The sequence below is a fragment of the Sinohyriopsis cumingii genome, chromosome 13 (genome assembly GCF_028554795.1).
Source record: "Sinohyriopsis cumingii isolate HCF-2022 chromosome 13, ASM2855479v2, whole genome shotgun sequence".
Lineage (NCBI taxonomy): Eukaryota > Metazoa > Mollusca > Bivalvia > Unionida > Unionidae > Sinohyriopsis > Sinohyriopsis cumingii.
In genome coordinates, this window is record NC_142973.1 from 65,064,668 (window position 1) to 65,076,817 (window position 12,150).

The 12,150-nt window shown below is 33.9% G+C and overlaps 1 protein-coding gene across 19 annotated transcripts in view; it reads right to left on the reverse strand.

Annotated features, from left to right (window-relative positions):
• Positions 1 to 12,150, reverse strand: part of LOC149785740 (twitchin-like) — a 469,207-nt gene that overhangs the window by 45,258 nt on the left and 411,799 nt on the right. For all 19 annotated transcript variants that reach the window (XR_016425447.1, XM_089979624.1, XM_089979627.1 and 16 more), the window contains 3 exons: positions 11,130 to 11,207; positions 6,935 to 7,037; positions 4,431 to 4,548 (listed from right to left, as the gene is read on the reverse strand). Coding sequence is in view for 18 of the 19 variants with exons in the window: in XM_089979624.1 (XP_089835750.1) it covers positions 4,431 to 4,548; positions 6,935 to 7,037; positions 11,130 to 11,207 (299 nt within the window). In the remaining variant the exon portion in view is untranslated. The remainder of the gene's footprint in view (positions 1 to 4,430; positions 4,549 to 6,934; positions 7,038 to 11,129; positions 11,208 to 12,150) is intronic.

The window sequence follows — 12,150 nt, forward strand, 5'->3', positions numbered from 1 at the left end:
TTCTTAATATATAATGAAAGGAATGACAATTTCCCATTTCACCTGTGATATATTTAAGATCTGAAACCAATGCTTCAAGCTACATGTCACTTTGTAATAGTTTGGCACCATAGTTCAGCTCAGAGATTTGAAATTGTTCTAATCTGGGTTTCCTCCGAATAGTCCAACCCCATTTTTCACATTTGGAGATTTAGGATGGAGTGTGGGTTCAGAGCAGTTACATATAAAAAAATTTGGAATCTGCAGCCACCATAAGATAGCTTACCATAGGGCCTAGCAAATTTAAACTATGTTATATCGACTTATACCAGCATGAAATTGATAGGAACATTATTTATTTTCTCAAAAATGGCAAGTATTATATTTGATATTTCTTTAATCTGCTGACAGACTAGAAGAAACTTGGCATAGATGAAGCCTGACCCGGTACTTGCCATTTGTGTTAATAGTCACATGACTTCACAACTCTCAAACAACGACATCGGAAGTCCAATAGTCATGCGATATCAAAAACAAACTCCTTTTTAATGTCGTTGTACAAAATTTCAATTATATTAAATTAAAGTCTGATACCTTTTGCAAAAACCTGAAAGAACATGTAATTCTCAACATATTTATTTCGAGAACAAGTACAAGAAACCTGGCCAGTCTAATTCATCAAGCAGAGTAGTCTTGTTCCCTGCTTCGTATGCACCCTGCGTGAGAGAGCACATGTCAACATGGTTGTTACGTGATACAACAAAACTCCGGAAGTTGGTCTCAGAAATAGAGAATTTTGTGCTCTTTCACTTTTGTATTTTTATTACAACCATTATACAACTTTCATTTAAAATTTTTGAAAATGACGGTTGCGAGACTCTGTGCACTCGTGCGACTAGCAAATGAAATTGCTAGTACCAGCTCAAATTTCACCAATGCATTAGTTTTATCGTCTTTCAGCCGATTAAAGACATAAAGATTTTAATACTCACAATTTCTGAGAAAATAAATAATTTTCATATAGATTTCATGCAGGTCAAATTCAATTTAATGTTTAAGTTTGCTATCCCATACACAAAGCAGCTATTCTTTAATGCCACCATGTTGGCCTCTTGTGATGCTAGACTGGTTTTCATACCTTCCATATAAAAAAAGACGGATATCAAACTGTCGGTGAAACAAAAAGTCTATCAGATGACTCTAATCCACTGAGCATTTGGATTGTGTCAACAAATATATTTATGGCAAGCACCCAAATGATACTGCAACCTCCTAATATTCTGGTTAGAACTCGATAAATTTAACTAATGATCAGTTCATTAATAATTGTTTTGGGCGTCAAGATGTGGAGGGAAAATCCCAAATATTTGCAAAATTAAAAAACTTTTCACAGTCGGGAAAAAAATTATAGTTATAATTTCAATATGCTGTTGTGGTGGCCATATTGAACGTTGGATCAGCACCATTTTCATTTAAAACCAAACGGGCATTATAAGAAGTGTTCTGGTGAAAATCCCACATCAATATGATTTTCTGTTTAAGCAGAGTTGTAATAACAAGATTTTCAAGATGGATGCAATGGTGGCAATATTGGTTGTCAGACTGGCACCAATTTCATTTAGGACCAACTAAACATAAAAGTCTTTCAGTGAAAATGCCACATTGATATGACTATTTATTCAAGAGGAGTAGTGATAAGATTTTCAAGATGGCCTCTGTGGCAGCCATATTGGATGTCCAAGCAGCACCATTTCATTAGGACCAACTAGACCATGGTTAAAATGCATGTTTAAAGTTTCAAGGTAATCCTCCAAGTAGTCCAGGAGTTGTGTAAACTAACTTTTTCTAACAGATGGACAGAGTTGACAGGTGAAAGACAACAATCAAGAAAGCTTTTCTGGTCTATAACCAGTAGCCCTAAAAATCACAAAATATACTAAAATCCTGAAGAATATTTTGTCAAATGTCACAGCCTGGTACTTTGTAAGTGTGACAGGTATGTGCTTGAATCTTATGTACAATGAACAATATCACAGGTACATGTATATGTTAGAACCTGTTGTACAATTAACAGTGTCACAAGTATGTATTAGAACCTGTTGTACAATTAACAGTATCACAGGTGATGTATTAGAACCTGTTGTACCTTCAACAATATCACACATATCTGTTAGAGCCTGTTGTTCAATCAACAATATCACAATTATGTGTTAGAACCTGTTGTACAATCAATGTTATCACAGGTAGTGTTAGAACCAGTTGTGAGCTCAAGTTTCCTTTATAAGCAGTTGTTTCCAATCAGATGTCTGTCAAGATAGGTTTCAATGGATCCAATCCAGACTAAATTTGATTCATATTGAATGAATCACACCACAAGTTCGTATAACCTAATAAATTCATGTACATAAAACCACAGTAATAATTTGATTCAATATCAAAATCTCAAAATCAGATTCTAGGTTCAGGTTACATGGAGAATGTTTACAAAAAATGAGAAAGGACCATTACAAAATGCATATGGATGCAAATAAAAAATAACCAAAGGCATTGTTCTAGATCAAATAGCAGCTGCAACATGATCAAATTATTTGGCAATGTTCCAGGTCAAATAAGGGTTATAACATGGTCAAATTATCTGACAATATTCCAGATTAAATAGGTTCTGTAATGTGATCAAATTATCTGGCAATGTTTCAGCTCAAACAGGGGCTGTAACAGGGTCAAATTATCTGGCATGTTCCAGATCAAATAGGGGTTGTTAAAGGGTCAAATTATAAAGTAATAATGTTCCAGATCAAATTAAGGCTGTAACTTGGTCAAATTGTTTAACAATTTTCCAGATCAAATAGGGGCTGCAACTTGGTCAAATTGTAAGGCAATGCTCCAGATCAAATGTTGAGATTATCAAAGGATTATTGTAAAGCATGTGACCTTCACATTAAGGTTAAAGGCTGAGCGAACACCTTATAGAACAAATTGACTTTGCTTCATATTAATGGATTCATCCAAAGTACGAAAAATATAAATCAATGGGTTTAGGTAATTTATACAAATAAAAAGCTTTAAAAATAACAATATCACACATTTTCTATTACTGTGACTGTCACCAGAAGTAAAAGCAGACAGCAAGTGGGTTGCTGAATATATTAGTTTTGCTTCATAATGATTCATTCCAAGACTGGAGAAAATTTATTGAGGGGTTAAGGAAACAGAAGCAAATGAGAAACTTTAACCTAAATATTAACACAAATTTTCTAGGACTGTAACAATGACCCCAAGGTCAGAAAGATAAGTGAGTATGCCACAGAATGAATTGTCTTAGCTACATTATGATTCACTGAATACTGAAGGTCCATAAAGGGGTTTAGGAAGCATAAGCAAAAACAAATACAGCCAAAACTTTAATGCAAATTTTACATGACTGTGACCTTGACCCCATGGTCAAAGAGGCAAGTTATTCATATAAATTTATTCCAAGTATGAAGAAAATCTACCAAGTGGTTCAGGTAAATATAAGTAAATGAAACTCAAGTACTGTAAATCAGGTATTTGATGTAGAACTAATCATATCCAAAATTTTTCCTATCTGTCAGTGACCTTGAACTTCAACCTTAAAATGAATAGGGCTCTTCGTTGCATCATGTGTAAGGCATCCATAAAGTTTGGTCCAGGTGTGTGATGTAGAACAAAGGTTACTGTGTGGAAACCATTTTCATTCTTTCAGTCACAGTGACGACCTTGACCTTTGACTCCAAATCAATAGGGTTCCTCTTATTCCAAGTGCAAGCCAACAACAAAGTTTGGTAATCACTGTTGATGGTGAATTCAAATTGCTGTGGAAATAATTCTTCTTCCATTCAGTGACCTTACCCTTTGAAATTTTGACCCCCAAAATGACAGGATTCTTCCTTGTCAAAAGTGGAAAAAATCCATAAATTTTGGTGTCTGTTGATGGTGGATAACTCAATTTATTGTGCAGAAATGAAACTGGTAAACAACTGATGGACATTGTCATTATAATATGTTCTCGTGGTGGTGGTGGCACATAAAAACTTAATAAAAACCTTACAGCAAATTTTCTAAGACTGTAACTTTGACTCCAAGGTCATGGCTAAAAGGTCATAGGGGCAAACAGGCATGTCACCAAACGATTTGTCTAAACTTTGTAATACTTCGTTCAAAGCATGATAAGAATCTATCTATCTAGAAGTTTAGAAAACATGCAAGTGAAAAATAAAAACTGTAACAATCTGTTGATGAGAATGATGATGGTGGCTGAAAAGTAGTTGTTGTGTCATCACTAAAATGGGCTTGGTAGCAAGTATGTATTACAATTTTTCTGAATTATGTCATGTGAAAACATTTCTAAAGTTATCATGTATGAGAGAAGTCTATGGGATTGTCAATAAGTGGAACATATTTTGGGTTAATTATTGCTGTATTTAACTCACCATGTGACGATGGGAGGAGAAACAGCAATGATTTTGCAGTCAAACTTGGCAATTTGTCCTTCTGTGACTGTGCATGTACGAGGCTTGCGTATAAAGCGTGGGACAGCCTCACGACGATCTGTAAGTAATTAAGATAAGTTGATGAATTATTTGCTTGATTTTGTTTTGAAAAGCTTTTGATTAGGAGACACTTTTTTAAGCTTCAAATTATCTTTAAAAATTACCAAATCAGTTAAATACTGGAACATCAAAGGAAATCTGCTTATAACCATCTGTAAGAAGTATTTTATATTAATTCTTTTCTAAAAAGAATTTTTACCAACTCTTTTATTATTATCTTGAACTTTCTATTTAATATTACTGAAACATAAAAAAACTGACATATTTTGGAGACATGCTTGGCAACTTGTTTTTTTTTTAAGAAACTCTTTTTTAAGGTAACTTTAAATATTGATTTATGTAGTTAGAAATGGATGATGTTAAATTAGTGACCATATGAAGTTTGCATAAACATTTGTAAAAGCACATGACAAAGAATTCTTTCACTCTGACTCTTCCTTTATGCTCTGAGAAATGTTTACACACATTAAACATTGTATATTCCATACATCAATGTACATGGTAGGTCAATACCAACACACATTAAACCTGGTATATTCCATACATCAATGTACATTGTAGGTCTACATCCACAGTATACTTTGCTGTAGCTATAATGTTACACTGACAGGGATCTAGAAAAATACATCATAATTAGCACTTATTTAATAAAGCACCAATTAAATACAAAAGACTTGCAGGAAAATATAACTGACCTTTTAATACACCTCTCAGTACAAATTACATGTGAAAGTCACTGTTCCTGCCTCATTTTAAGCTAGAAGTTGGATGCAAAGAAGCATTATTTCTCCACTTTTCTCAGATGTTATTAACTGGGGCCTCCCGTTACAGAAAAATACAAAAATATCCCCAACCCCATGTCCTCTTCCAGGGGATGGATTAAAAATTCAAAAACTGCAGTACACATACAAAGAAGATACCAATCATATTGAAAGACCATCCCAATCATATCCAAAGACCACCCTAAACACATCCAAAGACCACCCCAATCACATCCAAAGATCATCCCAATCACATCCAAAGTCCATTCCAATCATATCCAAAGACCATCCCGATCACACCCTAAGACCATACCAATCATATCCAAAGATCATCCCAATCATATCCAAATATCATTCCAATCACATCCAAAGATCATCCCAATCACATCCAAAGACCACCCCAACCACATCCGAAGATCATCCCAATCACATCCAAAGTCCATTCCAATCATATCCAAAGACCATCTCGATCACACCCTAAGACCATACCAATCATATCCAAAGATCATCCCAATCATATCCAAATATCATTCCAATCACATCCAAAGATCATCCCAATCACTTCCATAGACCACCCTAATCACATCCAAAGACCAATACCATTCACATCCAAAAATCATTCCAATCACATCCAAAGATCATTCCAATCACATCCAAAAATCATTCCAATCACATCCAAAGACCATTCTAATCACATCCAAAGACCATTCCAATCACATCCAAAGATCATTCCAATCACATCAAAAGTCCATCCCAATCACATCCAAAGACCATCCCAATCAAATCAACAGTCCATCCCAATCACATCCAAAGTCAATCCCAATCACATCCAAAGACCATTCCAATCAGATCCAAAGACCATCCCAATCACATCAAAAGTCTATCCCAATCACACCCAAAGACCATTCCAATCGCATCCAAAGACCATCCCAATCACATTCAAAGATCATCACTATCACATCCAAAGACCATCACAATCACATCCATAAGACCATCCTAAACACATCCAAAAACTATCACATTCATAAACCATCTCAATTGTATCCCAATGACCATACAAATCATATCCAAAGAGCATCCCAATAATACCGCAAAGACAATCCCAATTACATCCAAAGACCATTCCAAGCATAGCACAAAGACCATCCCAGTTACATCCAAAGACCATTCCAAGCAAAGCCCAGAGACTATCCCAATCACATCCAAACACTATCCCAAACACGTCCAGACACCATCCCAATCATATCCCAAAGACCATCCCAATTATATTCTAAAAACCATCCCAGTCATATCAAAAACCATTCCAATCATATCCCAAAAGCCATCTCAATCATATCCAAAGAGTATTCCAATCACATCCAAAGACCATCCCAATCATATCCAAAGACCACCCCAATCATAGCCCCAAGCTTTGAGTCCCTAACATGGTTTGAAAGGAGTTGTGCAACTTTATGTATACACACTCATCCACGTGGTTATTATCACCAGCATATCTTCAAAAAGCATAAGGATCTTTAAGGACAATATACAGAATGATAAAAATAACCTATAATCAACAAGTGACTTTATCAACTAAGAAATCTTTTTGATGACCATGATTCTGAATAAGGTGACAATACATACCAAAGTAGCTGTCATAGATGTGGTATTCCTTGGGCCTGTGCTTTCTGAGAGAGCTAAAATTAGCAATACGGCCAATAGCTGGCCTGGGAGCGCTCCAATCAGCCTGAAAAGAAAATGACCAGAAATGTTAATTAAGGTTCATAAAATTGATATAATTATGTTTTTCAATTTTATATGTTGTTGAAATATCTAGAGCTAAAAAAATGCTGTTTTGATCCTTAGTCCTTTCTTATTGCATTAAAAGTATGTAATGAGGACACATGATCTGAACACTTTTTGATACATAGAAACGTCTTTCTATCATTACTTATGGCCACTCATGGAACAGAATGAACAACATTATGGAATAGAAATTATGCATTTTTAAAATGATCATAATCTGCCATTATAGTAATACTTGCTCATAATATTCATGTTTAATCTAATTTTAACATCTAATCAAGCATTAAAACACTAGATTATCACCAGAAACAAGTATAACTGTGTTGAAATTTATACAATTGTGCTTATACATCGTATGTTTTGTACACATTACCTTTCAATACTCTGCTTAAGCACATACTTTTGGGAATAAAGAAATAACAATAGTGAGATTTTGTTTTCTTCTCTACTTCCTAATTCTGAAAAAATCTGAATGTCGAAAAATAAATCAGGACAGCAATATAAGCAATGAGGGCCGTCATATTAATGTCTAAAAAAAAATTTTTTTACAAACAATATTGTTCAGAAGCAGGCAAACTGGCTGATCAACATTAAAAACAAGACACTGTAAGAAGTTGTGACAAGAAAATACTTCTCATCTTAGTTAATGAAAAATATGTGTATTTTGTATATATGACTTTAAGTAGAAATGGCTGCCAAAATCAATAAAGAATACTTTGGTTACAATGTAAAACTTGCCTATCTACACTCAGCTCAATGCGTTTTTGATTGATAAAATCAAATACTGAATATCTCTTGTCACATACATGCAAGATGAAATACTGATAACCTAATACAACAAGGCAATAACACTGGCATAGCAGAGCACCAGACTTCAAACTGGAGTCAAGTTAAGCTATTAAAAAGCAATTAACCCTCCTACAAAACTGACACAAGAAAACCAATTAACCCTCATACAAAACTGACACAAGAAAACCAATTAACCCTCATACAAAACTGACACAAGAAAACCAATTAACCCTCCTACAAAATTGACACAAGAAAACCAAATAACCCTCCTACAAATCTGACACAAGAAAACCAATTAACCCTCCTACAAAACTGACACAAGAATACCAATTAACCCTCATACAAAGTTGACACAAGAAATCCAATTAACCCTCATACAAAGTTGACAAAAGAAAACCAATTAACCCTCATACAAAACTGACACAAGAAACCAATTAACCCTCATACAAATGTTACGTATATCTGATTTAATATATATATATATATATATATATATATATATATATTAACTGAATTGTTTGTTTGTCAGTTTTAAATTTTTATTTTTCTTACATGCTATTGTAATATAAATTTATTCACTAAAGATGATACTTTTTCAGAAAATTGTTTGACCTTGACTGTTAGTTTATAAACAACAGGTGTTGATCTAAATTCTGACCTGGGTTTAGAATTAGTAAACAAAGTTCTATTTTATTTTAAAATGATTGGCTGTTGTCAAGGTCATGATGGAACTACGTGGATTATGAAGTAAACACTTTTTTTATATTTTTATTCTGGGAATAAAATCATTGGTCTAATCTAGTCCATATTCTGTGTATCTGATATAAACATGATCACCTGCCCCCCCCCCCTTGATTTTGCAATTCCAGTTTTTCCATAACTATGCGTTTGTTAGTTATAATAGTGATGTGTAGAGAGAGATTTCTCAGTTTTGGCCTTTTCATACTGATGTCAAGTTAATTTATTGTAGCCAGATTTTAGCTATAATAATTCTTCAGATCAGTTGGATTTCAAAAGGATTCATTCTTTATTCTCTGGAAATATTTTGAGGAGTGCTCACACAGAAATTTTGGAAAGACATTGCTTACAAATTTAATTTGTATTTCCAACACCGGAGTGCCATTATTTGTATTCCTACAAGGAACTGTAGATAAGCACAGTACTGACTACAGCATATGTCAATCGTCATCCATCTTGGATTTTCCATCAGGATTCAAACTTGAAATTATTAGATTCGTGGATTATTCTTAGATTATTTTTGGATTTGGTCTTGAAATTGTAAGTTCTCCTTTTTTATTTTTACAGAAATTTTCCAGGAAAATAAATTATTTGATAAATTTTAAAAAGCTTGTTGTTTTCACTCTTTCTGTGTTACTGTTTATTCGAGCCTAAACACATAACACAAAACTGACACAAGAAAACCAATTAACCCTCATACAAAACTGACACAAGAAAACCAATTAACCCTCATACAAAACTGACAGAAGAAAACCATTTAACCCTTATAAAAAACTGACAGAAGAAAATCAATTAACCCTCATACAAAGTTGACACAAGAAAACCAATTAACCCTTATAAAAAACTGACAGAAGAAAACCAATTAACCCTCGTACAAAGCCGACACAAGAAAACTAAAGTTATATACTGTAACTTTTTTTAGGTTATGTTAAATTTTCACTTCACTTTCAGAGACAGAAACATGCATGGAAACTGAAAGTGCATGTTTGGAAATAGTGACTTTTCCTGGAACCTTACATGAATGGGTAATAATAATAATAATAACAACAACAACAACATGCATCATTTCAGTTTGCAATCTTGCTCCCTTCCACCATGTAGCTATCAGTAAGACTTTGTTTTGTGTTTGTATTTTGGACCATTCAATTTTTCTTGCACCATATATGAAGTCTGCTGACAGTAGTTTGAAGTTTTTTCAAATCCATTTCGATTACTTTCAGAATTAGACAAGGCACTGTCATCAGCACACATGCCAGTCAATGAGATTGCATATCCTATTTTCTGGGGTATGTCATTTATGAAAAGAATAAATAACAATGGCCTTGAGATAGATCCTTGTGGTACTCCATGACTTATCACTTTATTAATTAGTGATGTTATATCTCTTATTTTTTGGCATTTTCCTGCTCTAAATTCCTTAACAACTGTCCAGATTGTTTTGAGTTTCTATTTCTTATCATAAGAATAATTTTGGTTGTGGTTTCTCTCAGCTTGCTTAATCATTTTGCTTACATTATTTCTCCCAATTTTATGATCATGTTCATTAGATTTGAGAATGATTTTGTCTTTTCATAGTATCTAAAAATTTCTTCGGTGACCCATCATATGAAAACAATTAAGTCTTTTATATTTCAGTTGTCTACCAAAGGTGAGTTTTGCTGAAAGGGTTTTAATGAAAATAGTCTAAGTCCCAATGTTCAAAAATTTATTTAAAAATAAGGAAAAATGGCATGACCTGTAAATCTAATCAGGTCAACTACACATAAATATAAATATGCTAGCCAAATTTCATTTGTCTACACTGAGTGGTTTTGGGGCAATCTTGCTGAAAAATACTCCTGCTGGACAGACATACACAATGAATAGACTTGAGTATGGAATGATGTACAGGGCCAATTCAAGACGTTTCCACTGCAAGAAATGAGGATATGAAAAGTGAAAAAATGGTCCAATCACATTCTTATTTTTTTTTAAAAACCTTGTTATGCATAAAAAGATTCAGACATGTCTGTTTTATTGGACAAATGAATGCTTCATTTTTCACTCTAAATTAACATCCCCTCATCTTTCTTGTCACATCATTCTGTGGTACATAAGAGAGACAGGTATTTTGTTTTGTGGTTTGTTCAGAAAAATAGACCTTTAAGTTAGGGTCAAAGCTGAGTCACGTAACAATTTATTTTTCAATTATTTTCGAATTATTATACATTGTAAAGAGGTAAACAGCACAGATAAATGTGTGGTCAGCAGATAAAAAGCAACAGATAAAAATTTGTATGCTTCTGTCAACAAAAGAGCAAAACAACATAATGAATAAAACCTTCAACAGTATCCTTGGATATTACTCATTCAACTGTGATATTCCTGTGGGTCTTAATGGGCATTCAACCAATCATTTTATGTTTTTTTAAAAATGCGATCCACAGTTTAACTTGGAATGTTCAAGATCCTCTACATGTGGTACTTCTCTCTTATCTATAATGATACTACAGAGGAGTTTACTTACATATTTGTCTCTGATCTTCTGTCGAATCTTATCATATCTGCTGGAAGGTATTCTCTGGGTGCGGTCACTGAAGTCACCCTGAAATTAACATAGATGAATATAGTAAATCAATAACAATTTCACAGTAGAAGAAAACAATCTGTAAATGTATCGTATTGCCTTCCACAATGTTGCCGCAGCCCTATTAACACATGACTAAACAATTCCTGTAATTTTGATCTCTGACAAATCTGATTACAACACATGTACTTAAACAGAACACATAATCCCTTCATGCAGCTCTAAAAGACTTACCCCCCCCCCAAAAAAATGAACAAAAGTGTATGCTGTGACCATGACTTTTGACACCTGGATCCATCAACCACTCTCAAAATTGCACTGACTCCAAAGTTGGTTTGCCTATCCACAGAAACTAATGACTGTGATTCTGACCTTTGATCTCCACAACTGTAGTGCTATTTATATCTCATAAAAGACATCTTCACTTCGATGACAATTCATTCATGACAATAACAGATAATACTGCCATATCCAAGAACTTTTACCATTTACCAACCAACCAAAATTTAAAGAACTGTTGCTTTCACCTTAACCTCTCAGTTCCATGACCATCATGTCTAGGATGTTCCCTTCACTCCCTTTGCATTTGTGGATACAGTATTGGAAACAGAAGATAGAAAAACACCAACAGTTGACAGTGGATAGATGGATGGACATTGCATTCAACATGTCTTACCATTTGCATAGTCTTTGCAGAGGAGTCAAAACATTCAGGGCATTTATTTATCAGATTGAAAAAAGTAACCGAGTCTAGAATGTGATGCTTCATACACATTTCCTGTTGTCCCTCATATGACATATTACAGGCATTGGTTTACAATCTGTGTCTAAAACTGTTGCATAGAAAATACTTAATTTTTCTTTTTAAACACAATCAATACATTTGTTAAAATAATAAATAAAAGTCATTGAACTCTTTAGACAAATTCTGCAGGTAAAAGAATATATAAATTATAGCATG